The sequence below is a fragment of the Simochromis diagramma genome, unplaced genomic scaffold (genome assembly GCF_900408965.1).
Source record: "Simochromis diagramma unplaced genomic scaffold, fSimDia1.1 OVJJ01000705.1, whole genome shotgun sequence".
NCBI classification, from domain to species: Eukaryota; Metazoa; Chordata; class Actinopteri; order Cichliformes; family Cichlidae; genus Simochromis; species Simochromis diagramma.
In genome coordinates, this window is record NW_024387448.1 from 1,404,040 (window position 1) to 1,424,849 (window position 20,810).

Genomic DNA, 20,810 nt, shown 5'->3' on the forward strand with positions numbered 1-20,810 from the left:
CTTGTGGCACACCATAGGCAAGAAAAGTAGAAGAGGAACTGTACTTAAAGGTAGCCACAGAAAAGGATCGTTCATGCAAATAGGATTCAAACCAGTCCAAAGCAGCCCCTGATATACCCACCCAGTCTCTCAGCCTATCTAGCAGAATATGATGGTCCACAGTATCAAAGGCGGAGGTCAGGTCCAACATCAACAGAACGGAGCATTCTCCTGCATCACATCTCATCAAAATGTCGTTGGAGACTCTAAGAAGTGTAGTTTCAGTAGAGTGAGCTCTACGAAAGTGCAGTTTGTACAGTTTTATGTATATGTTGTTTTAGCTTTGTAAGCTAGCAATCAGCTGTGTTTAAAAGTATAAGAGATGCTTTAGTCAGTCCTAAAATTCTGAATAGAATCGCATGTTATTTCTTTTGATGTAGTATTTTGACAAGACCCACTACTTAATCAATTTTGGAAATAATCCAGAAGTAGGGGCCGCCTTGTATGCTGACATTATTGAAAACAGCAGAACTATCTTACAGTTGAAACAGATTTGTTGCTTGCGTCGTTTTTTCCACACTGTAGCTGTACTCTGACTTTGACTCTGCATGACAGCGCAATCAGCTGCTGTTTGACATTATTCACATGTTCCAGGTCAGCAGATGATAAGAATATATTGATCACTAATAACAAAGCCTTAGCTCATCATGTGTGCAAGTGTCTTGTCAGTTGAAAGAGTTGAAGGAGTTGTGCAAAGAGCCTCTGTTTTATCCCAGATCTCTTTTGGGCATTTTGCATTTTACCCAGACATAAGTGTAAGTAACCCCGTATGCCCTCTAAACAAAAGTGGATAAGATTTGTGCAAAATAAATGGTCTCCTTGCCAGTGTGTACATCACAGCTACATTTCTCACTAAGCCAGCAAAATCAAGCTTCCACATCCAGTGCTGGACACACCACGTGACACCCTGTGGCTCCAAAAAAGACAGCTGTAAACTATGAGGACAATTTCCTGACTAACATATCTGAAGAACTATAAGTTGTGTGGAAAACATTTGCAAAATTTGGCCCTGAGGGTGCTACCGCAAGAAAGCTCATGCAGTGAGTAATGGAAAGAAATCATCTTCATTGTTTCCTTCTCTTTATCCACACTCGACTGCCTCATTATTTTCTGTTATATTTTCAGCAGTGGGCCTTCGCTGTGTTCTCAAATACTACTTTTTCTTTCCTCTTTTACTCCTTCAGTTTCCATCTGTCTCTCCCTTTTTCACTTTCTCCTTTCATTACTTAATTCCCTGCTTTCATTTTTTTCATGACTTCATTCCTTTCTTTACAAGCTCCTCTCTGTCTCACCCTCTCTTTCTCTCACTCCTCCCTCTTCGTCTCGCTGTCAGTCTGCCAACAGCCCAACAGCCCAGCCTGTTCGTTTTCGTCCTCCGCCTAGAAAACAAGGTCTAAAGTTCAAAGCTGCTGTTGTGGATTGGCGGCAGGAGAGGGAACACAGAAGGAGGCCAGACCTGGGTCAAAACAGATTTGAATATCGTCTTAAGTAGATGGAATTTGAATTTAACCAGATACCACATTTTAATTTCAGCACACGTAATCACTTTGAATTGGGTGAATAAAACAGGAATCGTTTACTCTGGTCTTGACCAGCGTCTCAACACATTTTATTCAAATGCGATAGTGAAAGAATAAAATGTTTTTGTCTTAAGTCTTGTGCCTTAAATGCATTCAGAATAAGGGAAATACCCTGTGCACCAGCAACAACAATATGAAATGTTAATACAAGGCAGAATGGATCCATGCTGTCATTGTTGTTTATGACTCATCATGACCAGCAGCAGAAACTGGGACTCATTAGACCGGGCAACATTTTTCAATTTTTTTTGTCCAGTTTTGATGAACGTGTGTGAATTGTAACCTCAGTTTGCTGTTATGACAGCAGTGACTCCTGTAGCCCAGTTGCTTCAACGTGAGATGTTCTGGTGCATAGCTTGGTTGTACTGAGTGATTATTTAAGTAACTGTTGCTTTTCTATCAGCTCAGATCAGTCTCCCCATTCTCCACTGACCTCTGACATCAATAAGGCATTTTTTTACATGTAGAACTGCTGCTGGATCTTCACTTTTTTCTAGTTCATTCTCTGTAAACACTAGTGATGGTTGGAAAATTGCAGCAGATCAGCAGTTTCTAAATTACTCAGACCAAAACAGTGTGGCACCAACAAAGACGCGATGTTCAAAGCCACTTTCTGAGGAATTATATTTTGATTGGTTGGTCATTTTTCATGTTTCCACATCCTGCCTATGCTTAGTGTATACCAGCATATTTTCTACGTGACTAATCTATTCATTTGTACGGCTGGGTTGTTCTGGGTTGTTCCAATGTTAGAATGTGAGTGTGTTTGCCACAAAGACGTGTGTACTCTATTGTTCGTGGGCCTCCACCCGAGTAAGCTAAGTGCTCACCTGTATTTTCCCAGCACATCTTCTTTCAGCCTCCATCTTTGTGGTACCTGTAATAAAAAAAAATAAAACAAACTGACCTACTAACTTGTGCACACGCTCAGCATGTACCATGCTGGCAAGTAGGCACATATAAAGGAGGTAAGAACATGCTCTGGTTTTGCAATGTGTTCACTGAGTTGTATGTAATAATTTGAGTAGGGCTAATGAATAACAGGAATTTATAGTGCATCTGCATTTTGTGTTTTATTGAGGAGTATCATTTATAGATGATTTGTTGCTGGCTTGAAAACTATATTTACTTAAAGCACATAATGGTTAAAGACCTTGACAAAGCTGAAACATTACTACTTTCTTAGCAGTTCAAATAATGTTAATAAGCCTGCATTAATAGAGGACTTTTAAGTCTGAGTTTGCTCTTACAGCAGGAAGATCAAGACTTTGTTGTTGCGTCAATTAAATTTTCTGATGGCCTCCATTAGTACTAGGGCTGCACAATTAATATAATTTTAGTCCTGATCTCAATTTTAACTTTCCACAATTACATTGTGTCTGAGTACCTGACCACAGGGTTGTATGTGCCAATTACAGCTGTTCCTGCACAAAGTTTCTTGGACATAGTCTTGATGAGTAACTCTCCATTAAAAGACAGATATGCAAAAAATCCAAATGTCTACAACAGTAGAAAGTGAAGAGCTTGTCTCTGGAAAAGAACCATCATTTATTGTTGGAAATTCTTGGAATTAGTGCAAATGGTGCTAACCAAAAAATCCTCCAAAGAGTTTTGAAGAGTTGTGTCTCAACTGTAAAGCAACACAACTTATTCAACTGACTGAAAACACACCACAAACTGCTGGATAATTTATGCCTGAAGGCCAAGAAAAGCAATGCAATGGTTAGTAAAGCATTCAAAAATCAACTAAAGTCGTCTCTAAGAAAGAAGACTCTGCATAGCAGTCCAGCTCACAAAGACGGAGAGAAACCACCAACAAAGCCATATTCCATTTGGACCAATATTTTGTCTCCAGGCTTCTGGAAAATGGTCAGCATGCTGGACAAAAGCAATTATTTTTTTTCAAAGTAGCAGTACCTGTACTGTGCGCAAGAACATGCAGGGGAAGTGGAGAGGGATCTCACAACTGGGGAGTACTTTGCTACGAGTTTCAATTGCAAGCAGGTACAATTAATGATGTGTCTGCAAAGATGTTTTAATTAGCTGGAATGTAATACATTTAAAAAGTGAAAGCGAGTACACTGTTGATTTAGTTTTGTTTACCGATGGCGCGATATGGCAGCCTCGCTTCTGTCAGTCTGCCCCAGGGCAGCTGTGGCTACAACTGTAGCTTGCCTCCACCAGTGTATGAATGTGAGAGTGAATGAATAGTGGTATTGTAAAGCGCTTTGGGTGCCTTGAAAAGCGCTATATAAATCCAATCCATTATCATCATTATTATTGTTTAAGATTTTGGCGCAATTTAAAAAAATATATTTATAGTTTTCTCCTAAGATATGTGCAAAATTTAGTTTAATAAGGGAGAGAAATTTTATTTTGATGCAAAGATTTGTACATTAGTAAACTGTAGTCCAATAATTGTGACAGCAGTGTCACAGTTGGGTGCAACAATAAACTTTTTTCACTAAAATCAATGAATAAACATGACCAATAATTGTGGTTTCAATACTGATCATAATAAGCCTGATAGTCATTTTGGCCATAATCATGCAGCCCTAGTTAGTATCTTCAAACTGACCTGGACACACTGAAGGACGAGAACTTCCTTTGCTTTCATTGCGTTCAACGTTCAGGCATCTGTTTGCGTAAAATCATAATGTTTGACATCTTGTGACGCCGATTTTTTACCATACTTTAATCAAGCCCATTGTAGTTTATTAATGCTGACATCCATGCCTTGGATGATAATTTACTCATGTTATTGTTATGTGTCTGTGCATGTTATTTCTACATGTTAAATAATTTTCTTGTTGTTTTAGTTGTCAGTGGAATATTTTGCTTGTTGAACAAAAAAATTAAATTCAGTTCACATGTTTATTTTAAATCCTTGCAGCCTCCATTCTTCCAAAGTCAGAGGTATTGTGTTTTAGCGTGATCAGACCATTTATTCTTGTCAGTTTGAAGCCATCTAGAGTAGCCTTGAACAGAATTAGTTTTCTCAATTTGTCAAAAACTTTCAGTTTTCTGTTATCAAACAATGTTTGGTTATAACTCAAGAATTTATTGACTAGTTTCTACATTCTAAAGTGTCTACATTTATTAAACGTACCTGCTGCTTTGAGTTTGTTTATTTCCCCCATAATATTGGCCCTTTAGGCCCCAGTCACATAGACCTGGAGACCGGTGGGCAATAGACACTCATTTTTCCATAGAGACCGGTGGTTGCCAGGCAGTTGCCAATCGTTCTCTAAGCCTGTGTGATGAGTCCTTTGGCACTTCATCCTCCACTGTGCTTGATTTCTGAGATCACTGAAAGTCTGATTCTGCTTACCAGATAGCACCATCATACCTCTACCTATAGTTGTCTTTCTATCCACTATTTACCTAGTGTTTGCATTGAAGGTCAGCCTGCTTCTGTCACAAACAGTCTTTCTTCTTGTTCCTTTTGCAGGAGAATGTTTTGACAGCACTGCAATTTATTTCATAATGTGTCTAAAACATAGATCATATGTCAAGATTGTCTTTGATATAAGATCATAAAATCACCCACCTCCCTCTGTATGTTTTGATGTCCAGGATTCATGGAGCCAAATGGGAATCAAATGTCTTTGGACTGAAATTTTTAAAGAGAAAACCCACCTTGTCAAACAAAATTTAACTTATAGTTTCTCACTTTCCAGCTCAGTAAACAAAACCAGTCAAGCCCTGAGGTGACACAGCCAGAAGTCTCTGTGTATCACCAGAGTGAGGAAACATTAGAAGTAGTCATTTATTTTTCGAGTTGTGGGATTTTTGAGTATGTGTACGAGTTAAAGCTCCGACTCAGCTGCTGCTCTGTTGTGATGTAGTGGACTAGAGTTTATGGCAGTTAGCTTCTAGTGAGGCCCACTGTGAGGCAGCTGGTAGTAAAAGTAGGCCATGTTCCCTGTAGTGCCGCGTATAGAGGAGTTCACACTATATCATATAAAGAACAACAGAAAACTTTTTTCTGCTCAGCTTTGAAGTGAAACTATTCGGAGGGAAAATGTTAGGCCCCTCTTAAGCCTTGCAAGATTTTGTTAACCAGAAGAAAATGCTGATGGAAAGTATTTTGTTGAACTATTTAGCCCAATGTTGTTATTAAGAATGCCCCACCTTAGACAGCAGAGAGGGAGAGGAACCTCAGCATACATGCAACAAATATAGGACAGTTGAACCCGTACGTTGATGTACTGCTTCATAATTTTAAAATGGGATTACAGTGTGCAGTGCATAGTTGTGTTTCGGAGTAAAATATTGTCAAATAGATTCTGGTTAATTTTGACAGAATATTTTGACAATATTTTACTCTAGTTTTAGTCGACTGAATATTATAAGATTATAATAGAGCAAATCTAAGGCTCAGTTAAGTAAAATATAAAGTGTACAGGTTTGTCATGTTTTTAACCATTGAAAGTTGCTTGCTTTCAATTGAAATTAACACTGGTTTAGACTTTATTGTTACTATGGTTCATTAACATGCTGTGTCCACATTGAGTCTGGTAGGAGTTACACTGGTGTTGGATTGCACATCTCTAATTTTATGCATCTTCTCAGGAGCTTCAAGTATTCTGAAGTTCAGAAGTTAGTGTTTGTGTGGTAAAAGTTATTTTTCAACTAGTCACTCAAAGAGTGTAATACTGTAATACTTTATTGATCCCTTTATTGTTCTTTTTTCTTCATGTTTACACCAGATCAAAGGTCAGCAGCAGCAGTGTAGGTGGTAGGAATTAAGTTTATCTGCTGTGCTCAGTTAGTGCCAGCTTTAAGTTTCAGTATCTGTAAAACACTACAGCAGCATGTGATGTGTTATGATTCTGATCAAACAAGTCAAACATTTTTATTGACTTTAAGATTTTTTAAGAAAGCCAGTCTGCCTTACTGTTCCACCTAAGTCTTTGTTAATCTGTGCATGTATTTCAGTCACTGTTACTAGAAGAACTCCCCTTTGGAGCTTAGATGGCATGTCTGAGCAAAATCTTTTTTTTTATACTTTCTCTTTATTGATTTTCATCTTATTTTACATACAGAAATAAAGAGGGCAAAGGAAACCAACACATTCACATATGTTCACATATTCCAAAATACACAACGCCTTGTTTTACTTACATATATTACATATTACACAGGTGCATGTTCCATTCAAACAAATTCGCAGCTGTCCCTCTGCATCACAGAGGTATCAGTTTCTAGTCTCGTGACGTATAACGATCCCATCGTTCCCAAAGTCTCTCTCCTTTCTCCTTCTGTAGCCGCAGTGAGAGGGTAATCAGTTCCATACAATGAATTGTGTTAATAATGTCTATGACCAGCTTCCGTGTGGGGCGGCTTGTCTGTAACCAACGTTTAATAATTGCCAACCATAATTATTTTCAGTAAGTATGAGTCTCTTTTATTTATATCCTCAGGGATATTCCCAAGGTACATGGTACTAAAGGAGAAGTCCAGTGTTACTTCCAGGTCTTCAGTTTAGGGCATGACCAGAAGACATGGAAGCAACCTGCAGCGACCTCCCCGTACACCCTCCAGCATGAAGCACCTGAACCACTTATTTTGGATTTCTGCTTTGGTGTGATGAAGAATCTAATTAAATTCTTCCATCCAAAATCTCGCCATGTTAAAGAATTTGTGGTAGATAACACATTCTTCCACATCCGCAACCAATCTTCCTCTGAGATAGTTATACCGGCTTCTTTTTCCCATCGATGACTGACATATCTTGTTGAGGTCTTTTTCATAGCTATAGAACTTCTGTACATTTTGCCTATAGTACTTCTTATAATGTTCTCACCATAAGCATCCATAAATATTTGGATCACCCCACTAGCATCTGTGTCAAGGATTCTAATTTCCTTCCGGAAGAAGCTCCGAACCTGTAGGTAACGATAAAAAGCTTCCCTGCCGATCTCGTAAATCTGACACGTCCTCAAAATTGATCAGCTCCCCATGCTTAACTATCTTACAGATTGCAGTGATTCCATGCCTGGACCACTCCCTGAATTTATGGTCTAACAATGCTGGAAGGAAGCGTGGGAGATACGCTGGCCATCCCAGCAGCCCTATTTCCCTATTAAGACCAAAAATTTTAATCACATCTGCCCATCTGTAAAGTGTCCAAAGTATTAAAAATGGTTCTCTTTGCTGACGACACAAACATTTTTTGCTCTGGTGATGATCTGCAGAATTTATTGGAGGATATGACTAATGAAATAAGTAAAGTGAAGTTCTGGCTTGATAAAAACAAATTATCATTAAATTTGAATAAATCTAAACTGATGTTATTTGGAAATAGTAGTTTAAATACAAATGCAAAGATTCAAATAAATGGTGTTGATATTGAAAGAGTCAGTGAAAATAAATTTCTGGGGGTAATAATAGATGAAAAACTTAACTGGAGAGCTCACGTAAGATATATTCATTCCAAAGTATCACGAAGCATTGCAGTACTAAACAAGGCAAAACAGGTATTCGACAGAACATCACTTCATATTCTCTACTGTTCAGTGGTTTCACCATACTTAAGCTATTGTGCAGAGGTCTGGGGCAATAACTATAAAACCACATTACATTCACTTTTTACTCTTCAAAAAAAAGCAATTCGAATCATCCACAATGCAGGTTATACGGAACATACAAACTCACTATTTTTGCAGTCTGAAATATTGAAAATTGACGATATAGTGAAATTCCAAACAGCACAAATTCTATTCAAAGCAAAAAATAAAGAACTGCCAGGTAATATTCAGAGTATGTTTTTTTTGAAAGAAGGAAGTTATAATTTAAGGGGTTTTTGTAACTTCAAAACAATGAAGGTACGTACTACAAGAAAAGGCTTTTGTGTTTCTGTTCATGGAGTGAAACTATGGAACAAACTGAATATGGAATTAAAGCAATGTCCAAACATAAAACTGTTCAAAAAGAGTTATAAAAATATGATCTTCTCGATCTATAAAGAAAAGGAAAATATTTAAATTAAGTGAATGTCTCTATTTAAAAACAAACAAACAAACAAAAAATTCATGATGTGATATTATAGTATATAGTATATCAGAAATCTGTTCACTATTTTTATTACAAATTATATCAGTAAGGAAGCTGACTAAATATTAACTGATAATTTATGGCAAAGGGGTGGGATTAAATAAGTGTATACTTCTTCCCACTCCCTTTCAACATGTAAATTAATCAGAATGTTTTTTTGTATGTAATTTGTATAGTATTTTTTTTCTCTCTTATTTCTTTTCTAAATGTACTTGTATATTGTTCACATGTTGAAATAAATTACCAATCAATCAATCAATTTTTTCAGGGAATGTGGCACATTTCTGTTTCTTCCACCACAACCATGTGGTCTTGCTGTTTTAGCAGCATGTAGGATATAAAGGTCTGTCTAAGTAGAAAATGTGATTTATGATAGAAGGGAAGCTGGAGTAAAAGAAAAACCGTACCCACCCTGTGGTGAACTGTTGTGGGCGGGCTTTATTCCAGTAGAGTGTTTTCCTACGCAAGAGGTTGTATTTATTGGTCTTCAATTTTATCATCACTCATAGCTCTTTTAGTTGTTTTTTCTTTCATCCGTTTCACAGGTAAAATAATTATTTTCTTCTCATATGTGTTAACATCACAGGCTGTAAAAACCATTTTTAGAAATAGTTATAAATCAGCGTAAGTGCATTGAGGTGCATAATTAATAAAGTAATCAAAAATGACTAAAATGTGGTTTTACAACTGGAAGCAAACACCCTCATGTAATCACCACAGGTGTACTGCAGCGCTGACCTTTACTGCCTGCGTCTTTAATAGATATTGTTTTTAAAAGCTGTGTGGCGCTGCCGCTTTTGAAAAAGCTTCAGTGTATTTTATGTTATGAGCAAACACAAAGTAGTGATTCGGTAAAGAATTTTAAATGTCATCTTGGTGAGTAATTGTTCTGTACGATGCACTGCTATGGGCTTTTAAAGCCTGCTTCGTGGAACTAGTTTTTACATACGATGAGGGGATTGCTGAATTTTTAACAAGACTAGATGGCTCTCAGCTGCACTGCCCACTGCTTCACAGAGGAAAATTGCATCAGCATCAGCATAAACAGCTACTGTAATCTAGCCTGTTTATCCCCCCTCACTACATATTTCATCTGTTGACATTAGATGTCATCTGTATGGCCCTCAGAGGCATTGTGGATGTGTGTTTACAGCTGATGCTGGAGTGTTAATTACAAAAAAGAAGGGGGAAAAAGAAGCCACAAACAATGTAAATTGGCTTATATTCCTATATATTTATATGCTTGAGAAGTCCTTAAAAGAATAGTGAGATTCTAGAACTGGTGTCCTGTTCGCGTCTTTCTGTTTTATTTAAGTCATTAAATTCAAGATGCTGTGATGCATAAATAAGATCAGACCTTTTTTGGTTTATTTTCATGCCTCAGTCTACGTATGTACACACCCGGGACATGAAATTTTAATGAATCTTCTGGATAACATTTAGTAAAATGATTGTTTGGTACACAATTTGATTTACCATTGAATTCTGTTACTGAGTATTTACAGTGAGATGGGAGTCACACGGCTCTAATAGTGTGGTGAGCAGGGGTGGGCTTTCGTTTCAAAAACAGCATAGACTCACTTATACATGGAAGACATTATTCATTCTACGTCTTGGTAGTTTGAATATAAATAGTAAGAAATATAAAGTAACTGAGGTGTAAAAATAATATGAGGTGACTGAGTCAGATATTCACATTCATATATTTCTTTACAAAAATGCTATATTATATTCAGTGCTATTGTAAAATGTCTTTTTGTGTGTGTGTGTGTGTGTGTGGGGGGGGGGGGGGTTAAGACAACATGGCAAAATTGAATTCATAGTTAGAATCCATTATTCACAGCTGAACTGTTTTGTCCAGAAATATTGCCTGTGTTAGCTCCCTTAATCCAGTTCAGTTTGTTTTAGGGGTGTAAATCTTATACCAGCTTATACCTAGTAAGCGTGCAAAACCCTGAAAATTGCTAAAATGAATCCAAACAAAGCACAAAGACTTCTGGCAGACTGCGGTAGCACTATTCCATCAATTATGCTGATCTTAGTTATCACACATTTCAAGTTTGATTCCAGATTTGTGGAAAAAGTGATTTGCAGATCTAACTGCTGTTTTAAAGGAAAGATAATGATGATGAGATTAAGGTGGTTTCAGTAACAGGATTAGACAAGAGGAGAGACTGAATAACCTGCCAGGTAAAAAAAAAAAAAAAAAAGAAAGAAAAAAGGAGAGGGACAAGAGAAAAAAGAAGAAAAAAGGGCTGTCATCTCTATCAGCTAATCATGCTCGCTGTGAATAAATAAAATGACAGTTATTAAGCAGTGTTACAAATGACAAACGAGAGAAAACACAAAAGGGGGAAAGTGTTTAAAGGAGAAGTACCGTTTGAGTTGTTAATTACATACCTGCGGCTGAATCGCATTGTTGTTAATCAGCGCTATTAATGAAAGTGCGGGTTGTTATGGTGTTTTTTGTTTTTTAGATCTGTTGAGAGGTTTGACACACTGTCTCCCTGCTTTAACTTCTCTAATTATTTCATTATTCACCTGCTGCTACATCAGTAAACAAAGCTGTTTTTGTGACAGGATGACTAATGGTGGAGGTCTTGTGTCTGTGTGTGTGTTTGTGTGTATGTGTATGTGCAGATCTGTCCTATCCAACCACTCCAACACACACACACATGCACACGCACTGTTAGAGGAAATCACTGATATGTAAACACTGATACATACGAGCCAGGTTTAGATGGTGAACGTGTGTTAACGTAATATTCCTTCAGTATTAAGTATGTTTGTATGTTTGCTGGTGTGTGACCTGCACTCCCACTACAGTGTATTCTGGGTAAGTGGAGTGATGCCTTCACAGCCAGAAGCTCCCAGCTCACGTGTCTGTGGGTTTATGTTTTCCTGGGAACTGGTGTTACAGCTTCTACTTCTATGAACGTCAGCTCCTCCCCGGCTATATTCTGCAGCCACGTGACTCCTGCTGCTCCTTACTTCAGTGCATGCAGCCCCCTCCTCTCTTTGTCCTCATTTTGTTGTCTTCCCCTAACTTGACCTCCCCCTCTGTAGTGCTGTTTATCAGCAGGCTCCAACACACTACTCATTTATATGTAGCAATAAACATGTCATAGAATGAACATGAAAGGTGGTAAAAAGTTTATGTTCTGTTTTAATGCTTTTTAAGACTTGCATAAGTAGCGGGGTGTTTGTCATATGTGCACTGCGAAAACAGTGAATAAATAAAATTGACATCTTTTTAACACTAAGAGAAAAAGAAATATTAACCATTAAGCCAAATGAGTTGACTTGATGAAAATACAATACTTTAATCAATGCACAGATGAATGGGGAATTAAATTAAATGAAAAACATCAAGCGATTTATTAAGTTAGTGGGCCACAAAAACAGCTTTAGTGATTCTTGTCATTGATTCTTCAAATCTCTGGAAACCCATACGGTGATGGGTGGAGCACCATTCCTCCAAACATTTTTCCTTTAAATGGTGTTTTCGTGATGATTGTGGGCAATTGTGCTAGTTTACATGCTGGTTCATAAGGGGGGAGATTTGGTGTCTATCATTTTAAAATCATCAACCCCACAAAATCTATAAATAGAGGCACTGTCGTCCAGAAAGTCCTGGCCTTACCAGACTTTAGACAAAGTTGCATTTGGAGAAAAAAAAAGACTGTTGCTGGTATTATTTTGGTCACAGTTGCCAGTAACTTTTTGTTACACTACTCCTGCATATCTCTCAGAGGAAAGCCAGATGGTGGATGTGCTGGAAAAATTTCGATGGCAGAGAATGTTTCTTCTTGGCAGTATTAAATGCATCAGTCTTTTCACAGCCTCTTCAAATGTACGCTGTTCTGTCATTAATTCTTTTTGCCATTAACACAGTAATTTGAAAATTCTTGAGACGTGTGTGTGTGTGTGTGTGTGTGTGTGTGTGTGTGTGTGTGTGTGTGTGTGTGTGTGTGTGTGGCTGTCCCTGCAGACTCATTCAGCCAATAGCTGCACAATGCAGAGTGTGACTGTCAATGCCTTTTGCTAAATATGCTAATAACCCAACACCTGTTTGTATAAGAGAGAAAAATACACACTTCACCTCTCTGTCGAGCACACAGTCAAAGACTCCCACAGAAGACACAGGCAAAGAGATTTTTAAGCTTGTTTGAGGTTGGCTTTTTTATGGATCTGTGCTTAGAGTATTTATGCTGATTTTAATGTCTTTTTGAGTTTTTGTGACCAAGACAGCATGGAGCCGCAGTGGTAACCTCTACTGTCTTTTCCCTTTTCTCCTTAGTGATGGAGCCCATGACGGTGACGACGTCAGTGGTCGGGCCGGAGGAGTTCGATCGCAATGCCCCCAGGATCTGTGGCGTCTGCGGGGACAAGGCCACCGGCTTCCACTTCAATGCCATGACCTGTGAGGGCTGCAAAGGGTTCTTCAGGTGAGTTTCATACTTCAGTTGATGTTTTTGCATGTTGTCTGTTTTGCGTTTTGGTGTATGTTTCTGCTGAGTGTAGGGTGTTTCTGGGTCCAGGCAATGTGAATACATCCTGCTGGGTATTTCAGTCTCTGATTTGGGGGTTTGTTTGCCCCCTTGATAATGTTGTTTGCACATTTCTGCCAAAAGGACCATTAATCAAGTTAAAAATAGTGAAACTTAGAAATAAGAAGTTTGAGATAAGAAATAAAAGCTGTTATGTTTTTACTTTCAAACAGCAAAGGGACCTTCTGTTGTATACTTCTGGGTCTTGCTAGTTTAAAATAAATGAAGTTGTATATTCAGTAGCTTATGGGAAAAGAAAATCATCATTCTGTTTATTGAACATTGCCAATCTGAGTTTACATCATAACTGTAGATATTACTGCCTGCATGTTAATGAAGAGTACATTGTTGTTGACACTGAGGTACAGTTTGTCTGTTTCTGCCTGGCTACATGACAACGATTGCAGTGCTTTCAGAAGATTATAAATTATTCAGTGTTCACCACAGTCCTGTTATTTTTCATTTTCTTCCTCATCTCTCTTCTCCTTTTTCTTACCCATTACTCAAAAAGTGATATTTTAATGTATGTATACTATTCAGCCACAGTGTGAAAATCACTGACAGCTGAAGTAAATGACCGTCTTGTTACAATGGAAAACGTTGCCTGTTGGTATTTATGTGGATGTTACTTTGTTGCGCACCACCCACTTAAACACTGTTGCTAACCAACATCCATTGTTACACAAGCAGTGGCTTCCCCACAAGGTGCCACACCAAACCACAAAAACTGCTCGGAAACAACTCAATTCATCTGTATTGTGTTTCTTATCTTTGTCTTCAAACTCAGATCTTAATCTCATCACAGAAGTATGTAACCCACATGACTTAAGAGACCAAATGTCCCAGTTTCAGAAATGTTGTGAAACTAAAAGGATTTTTTTTATTCATGTCCCAGCAAATCATGTTTTTGGCACCACAGAGTATATCTGTACAGTATAAAATGGATTTAATCTTTTGGCTTAGGCCTTCTCTTTTTAAATTTTCAATTTTGGATGTCTACATTTCAGTAGTATGTACAGTTCATCTGTTGCTGGGTTATCACCAGAAATGCCTGTTTTTAGTAGTATATCGCTTATGTTATAAATAATAAATGATCCCAAATGAGTAACTGATTCTTTGTGGCTCTTCATAGGCGCAGCATGAAACGTAAAGCTTCCTTCACCTGTCCATTTAACGGGAGCTGCACCATCACTAAGGACAACCGGCGTCACTGCCAGGCCTGTCGTCTTAAACGCTGCATTGACATCGGCATGATGAAAGAGTGTAAGTTGATATTTATGACCTCTAATAGTCTAATAGTACTTATGTTGTTGGTGCCATTGCTTGACATGTAAAACATGACTAAAGTATCTTGTATTTAAGTGATCCTTTTTTTTAATGATTGGGTTACTGGGCTGGGTATCAGAGTGAAAGAGTGAAACCTGCTGGTTTATATATTCAACTGTGGGGTTGAATATATGCTCCAGAGATGGACACCACAACCAATAAGACCAATAGGAAACATGTTCTTCACTTTTAGTAAGATACACTGAAATAATATTATTTTTATAAATTGTATTATTATAAATTATATGACTATAGATGGAAAAATTACGATAGCTTCAAGATCAAGATTATGATTATTATTTGATGTTTGTGCTGGACTTTGATATATGCCTTTGCAGAGTGATACTGAGGCTGATATTAAAGCGAGCATTAACAGCTTTGCTCCTGTTTGACTTACCTTTGATGTAATATTCATGTTCGTATCTGAGATACTGAGCAGCTGGTCTGATGCTGCTTCTGTGTCACTGCTTAAATTAGAAACCAAGGCCACCGCTGCACAAAAGACAATTGATCTGTAATAATTATTTTATTTCTGTAGGTGGGATGGAAAATCAGCCAATAGCATAAATGGTTTTGGTGTAAATTGATCAGATTTTAAAGGAAGTAGATATCATAAGGTTTGCACCATATGACAAACTCAGTCGTGGGTCAGATTGTTGCTGAACTTAATAATGTTGTTAATTCTCCTTATAGCCTTCCAGATTAGGGCTTCTGTAGTTAGTGAAGTTTAGTTGGTAGTATTAAAGCATTGTAATCAGTTACTGAAGTAATATTGTCTTATATTTTCAGTTTGATAGTGTTCTGCATTTAACTGTATTGGTTATGCATGCAGCAGCAGGCCTGGGTGTAACACAAGAAGAAGGTGCTGTCAAGGGAAAATGAGCCATCACCTCACCTTTTGTTAACACAAAATAGCATTTGATGCGCAGTGGCTACCATAGTTATTTTGCATGTTTACAAACGATCATATTATACAGTGCTTACATCAACGGTCCTGCATCCAACTTATTTAAATGAAAAATAGGGACTTTAATGTTACAAGCCAGTGTGCATTTCAGTCACATTAAAACTAACTATATAGTAATAGAAAGTACCGCCAGCATCACTGCATGAGCATAATTGTAACAAGTTGTAGATGACAAGAGGTAAATAAGAGAGCAAGTGGGAAGGAAGGAAGGAAGGGGGGAAGGAAGGAAAGAAGGAAGGAAGCCAGGAGGGGTTAAAGTACTTTTCAACAATGGCTCGCTTTCTTCAAAGAGACAGAATTGTTGAGCTTCCATTTCATTCACAAAAAGACTGTGTGTGTGTGTGTGTGTGTGTGTGTGTGTGTGTGTGTGTGTGTGTGTGTGTGTGTGTGTGTGTGTGTGTGTGTGTGTGTGTGTGTAAGAGAGATGATGCAGGGCACAATTCAGACTGGTGATTGCCACCATGTTCACCATAAATAGACATACTACACTGCAGTGTCTGTTTGTGTCTGATGAAAGAAAAGCGAAGAGAGAGCGAGAAGTTAGAGAGCGACAGGGACTCTTATGTGGATAAAATGGTCTCTTTGTCAGAGCTTATACACAGGTTTGTGGGGAAAACGCAGCCCACTGTATTCACTACTGGGAATTACAGCTGCTCTGCTTGTCTCTATTGTGCCTGCGAAGCAATTTTTCCAAATAAATATCCGTTGTATGCTATGTTAAAGCCTCAGATCTTTGGTAATGATAAATCTGTTATAGAAGAGACGTATTAATACCAACTGCAATTGTGTCATCGAAACTGAAAAGAAATGTAGCAGGACTGTATGCTAGCAAGCTTGACACTAAAGACCCGTTCACACGACTGAATCGAATCAGATTATTAGCATTCTGTGAAGAGAGTAAGTGTTAAAAATATTAATATATTATCAATAGATAACATGTACAAGAGTGCATGCAAAAATGCATGCAGTATTGTACAATATAAAATCCTGTCTTCCTTCTCTCAACCCAACTGGTCACTGCAGCTGACCACCCCTCCCTGAGCCTGGTTTTGCAGGAGGTTTCTTCCTGTTAAAAGGGAGTTTTTCCTTCCTGCTGTCGCTAAAGTGCTTGCTCATAGGGGGTCATATGATTGTTGGGTTTTCTCTGTATGTATTATTGTAGGTACCTTGCAATATAAAGCACCTTGAGGCAACTGTTGTCGTGATTTGGCGCTATACAAATAAAATTGAATTGAATAAAAATTATGTAGTGTATGCACCTTGGAGCTTCAGCAACATACATACAGTTGGCTTCTTTCTTGAGTTATTTACAAGTTTCTCTTTGTTCACCAGCATTGACATCAGAGAATAAAGTTATGTTGAAACCAAGCACACCATTGTTTTTCTTGTGACATTACCAATAAGTTTGATGTGTCACATGGCCCTCTTCCTATTGAAAAAACAAAAGTTGTATCCAAGATGGCTGACTTGATGACCACCCATCTTGAGGAGTTTGCCCCCTCACATATACTAATGTGCCACAAACAGGACTTTAATATCACCAACCATTCCCATGTTATTACGGTTTATTCCACCCTGTAGAAGATAAGATCAAAGTGTATATGGACTGCTGTGTGTACCTCCAGTTATAAAAGAGTACAGTTATCTTTACTGATGTGTCTTTGTTGTGATAACATACCCGCAGATTACTGAAAATTCAAACTGATCCCAACACAGAGCCAGATACAGCATTCTATCTACTCAAACATTTATTCATTTTTTATTTATTTAAAGTGATATGTCGAGTTGATAAAGGAGAACAAACAAGTGCTCGTAGTAGTTTTCAAAGCATTGTTTTTAGGGTAATTTTGCTTGTATGACAAAGAAGATAACTCTGATAACTCGTTCTGTGCATATATCTCCATGCGGTTCTTATGCGCCAATCCCAGCTGTTTGTGATTTATTTCATCAGGCGGCCTCGCTGCGGTTGCGTTAAAACTTCTGACTCAAAAGTATTTTCATAAAAAAATAATATGTCTTTGTCAGCTTTTATTTCCATGGAAATAAAATAACATAAGGATTAGGTTTCAGGATTTTTTTTGGGTTTTTTTTTTCTTTTGTTTTTGAGGATAACATGTAATAAATGAATTTGAACGAGTCTTTTCAGTTAGCATCAGTTTTGGTGTGTATGTGTTTCTGTCTCTGTATTCTATCCTCTTTATTCTGACGGCTTTGTCTAAGCTTCACCGCCATTCAGATTAGAACTCCGTGTGTGTGTTTGCCCTCTGGTATCTGTGCCAGCTGAGTTCATAGTAAACACCCCTATGCTGTCCTTATTTGACAGAGGTTAGGTGGATGCCAGGACACCCCTCCCCCACGCCTGTGTGTGTGTGTGTGTCATAATACTTGCAGTGTTTGTGTATTTTTGTGTGCTTATCCTTGGGTGGGTGCTTATTTGTAACAGGATTAGAAGTTAAGGAGAATTTCTGAAACATTTTACCATTTAGGTGGCTGGATTCTCGCCTGCTGTTGCCAAGCCCATCAGTTCCCTAATTTAAATTCTTCACCCTTTCTCTAATGTTTTTGTATTCTGTCCTTTTGACAACCTTTACTCTTGTTCGATGTAACCAGAATTGCCAGATGCTCACTTTGTGGACCAAACATGTTAAACAGAGGGAAATGGTGTGGATCCAAAACTAAAAGCTTGATCTCCCAGCTTCATCGGCATAAAATTATAGAATGAATCTAATGGGCTATTTCCTCTCTAAATATGACTGAGTTTTCAGTTTTGTCTTTATGCTCGCAAGTTGGATATGCAAATAAATAATTTGTTTTCTGTTGAAACTCTTTGGTGTATTTGGTTGTGCTATAACTTAACCAACAGCTTTATTGCAAAAGTAAAACAAATCCTGATGTTTTCTTTGATAAGAGGCCCAGGTGCATGAGCAGTTAGGTTAGTGCCCACATCAGTTACATTTTTTTTTTTAATTTGCTGCGTAGACACAACAGTGTTTATACCGCACGGCTTCCTGCCACCATGTATTTGGCATCACAGTCAGCATGTTCCCATGCTCTGATATCTATCTGACCTGAATTTCCCTTCATCCATCACACCCAGGGCGTAAGTGCTGCAACAGTATTGGTCACCAGAACCACCTTGACATATATCTCACCAAATTGGAGTATTAGAAGTCTCAATTGTGTTTAAGTGGTTGGTTGGCTGGTTTATGAATAAGCCTGCTGGGAACCTCTGGGCCTCCACCACAGGGGCACTCTGCTGCTCGCTCATTGCCAGGGAACAGGACCGGTGTTGACCAAAACTTGTTGGATTTTAATTAATTGCCCCCATCACAGTTTGCCTTTCTTTCTTTTGGCCTTTCTCTCTTTGCTCTCCTCTGCCACTCTGGGCACTTCACCACATCCAATCACTGACTTTACAAACAGCAAACTTTCTTTTGGTAAACTGCTGCTGCCTGCCAAGTGCTATGGGGTGGTCAAGATGTTCCTTTGATGGTCGGTTGTTTTTTGTGGAAAGCCTTAATGATTCCATCCAGTGCTCAAACTTGGCTGGAAACCGGTTCAATCATGTTCTGGGCTTTAGAATAGCTTCTTTGACGGCTGGTGCCAAACTTTGACCAAATTGTGCCCATTCACGATTGAGTTATTTGGATGTCTTCACCACAAGGAGTGGTTCAAGACAGTCCTGGCTTGTGACTGGATGGACACCGGAGTGTAGCCAAAGCCTAATTAATTACAGTCAGTTAAAAGAGATGAAAGCCTAGTAAAACCTAGTTAGCTAAGCAGTCAAGCTTATTGAATTGCCTTTTTAAGCCTCAAGTAGTAGTATTTGTTGTTGTCGTTGGTCTCTGCATCACCCAATCATTTGATTATGTAACGCTGCTTCTGTGGTTGCAGTCCAGGGTGCAATTACAGAAAGTTCACTTTAAAAGTAGTTGTTTACAACTTCCAGGGAAACAACCAGTATTCAAGATGAAGTGTGTGTTTTCTGAGTTCTATTTAATTTACAGTCAGCCATGACATATAATTGGTCTCTTAAGCTCTAAAGTACATAAATATTTGCTATCCTTGTACCTTTGATCCAAAGATGTATTTAAAATTAGAAAGGCTACAGCTGAATTACAAAAGTTCCCATTCTTTTAAAAATTGCACATGCTATAAATACCAAACAATTTAAAAAAAAACAGCATAATGTGATTAGACTAAATTAATTGTGCATAAAACGTAAACAAAACAGTTTTTCTGTAGCTGTCAGATTGCAGCCTCATCTTTTTGGGCTTCAGCCATGACAGTCTGTCTCTTCTTGGCAGTCGCAGTCTGTCTGGCAATCACACTGTCTGTCTGCCCAGTTGACCTCTTCATGGGTAATCGTTTACTATGGCGCAGAGTCAAAGGTATAATATGGGCCAAGGCATTCATAGGTCAGTGGAATGCTTCAGCAGTGACTACAGTGACCCATGGGCTCCAACTTCAGATAACATAAATACTAACTGTAAAAATATTTACCAGTATTTTTAGCATTTCTGAAAACGTTATCTTCAATCATTTAAATTACAATCAGGTGCCCCTTCAATTCGACAAATATCCAGATGCTCATTTAAAAGAGAAACTGAAACTGGAGTGTTTATTGAACCTTTTGTTTAATTTAAAAAAAAGAAATTAATGATCAGTTTAATTTGTATCATTTTTGCTACCATTGCTGGCATTTTTGTGTAATTTACTGCAATGTGTTATTTTGCGATTCATTTATGTTTTTTTTTAGGGGTGAAAAAAACTTCTGACAAGATGTTACATAAACTCACAAAACCCATGTATCAAATATGGTATTTATGAATCCCTTGTGGCAGGACCATTTTATTGTAATGTAAAACCAGAGATTAGCCACTTCAGGAAATGTTGACAGTGATCTTTTTTTCTAATACAATTTTATCAGCGCCATCTATCATGGTTTGCCTAGTCAAAGGGATCAGATTTTGTCAGAGGATTCACGGCCATCTGTCATTGTATATCATATTTAAAATCCAAAGCAGACAAATGCAGGTCAGCGGCAATCTGTAGTAAATAATATGTTTTGATAGTCTCTGATTAGAAAGCAATGTAAGGCTCTAAAACGTGTGCGTGCAAACCCAGGAATTCCCAAGCAACCGTCTCATCGAGTCAAGAGTCATTATAAGCAGTAAGTCTATTCTGTTCTGCACCACTGCGCCGCACTGCCTGCAGCTTCTGTCGGGCAGCATGAATAAGGAAAAAGGCACTTAAATATCTAACATTAACCGCATCATCTGAATGAAA

The 20,810-nt window shown here is 38.1% G+C and overlaps 1 protein-coding gene across 2 annotated transcripts in view; it reads left to right on the plus strand.

Moving 5' to 3' along the window:
* LOC120722624 (vitamin D3 receptor A) overlaps positions 1 to 20,810 on the plus strand; it is a 77,146-nt gene that overhangs the window by 40,592 nt on the left and 15,744 nt on the right. For both annotated transcript variants that reach the window (XM_040013673.1, XM_040013674.1), the window contains exons 3-4: positions 12,979 to 13,126; positions 14,361 to 14,491. In XM_040013673.1, the coding sequence (XP_039869607.1) occupies positions 12,981 to 13,126; positions 14,361 to 14,491 (277 nt within the window). In that variant the 5' untranslated portion in view covers positions 12,979 to 12,980. The remainder of the gene's footprint in view (positions 1 to 12,978; positions 13,127 to 14,360; positions 14,492 to 20,810) is intronic.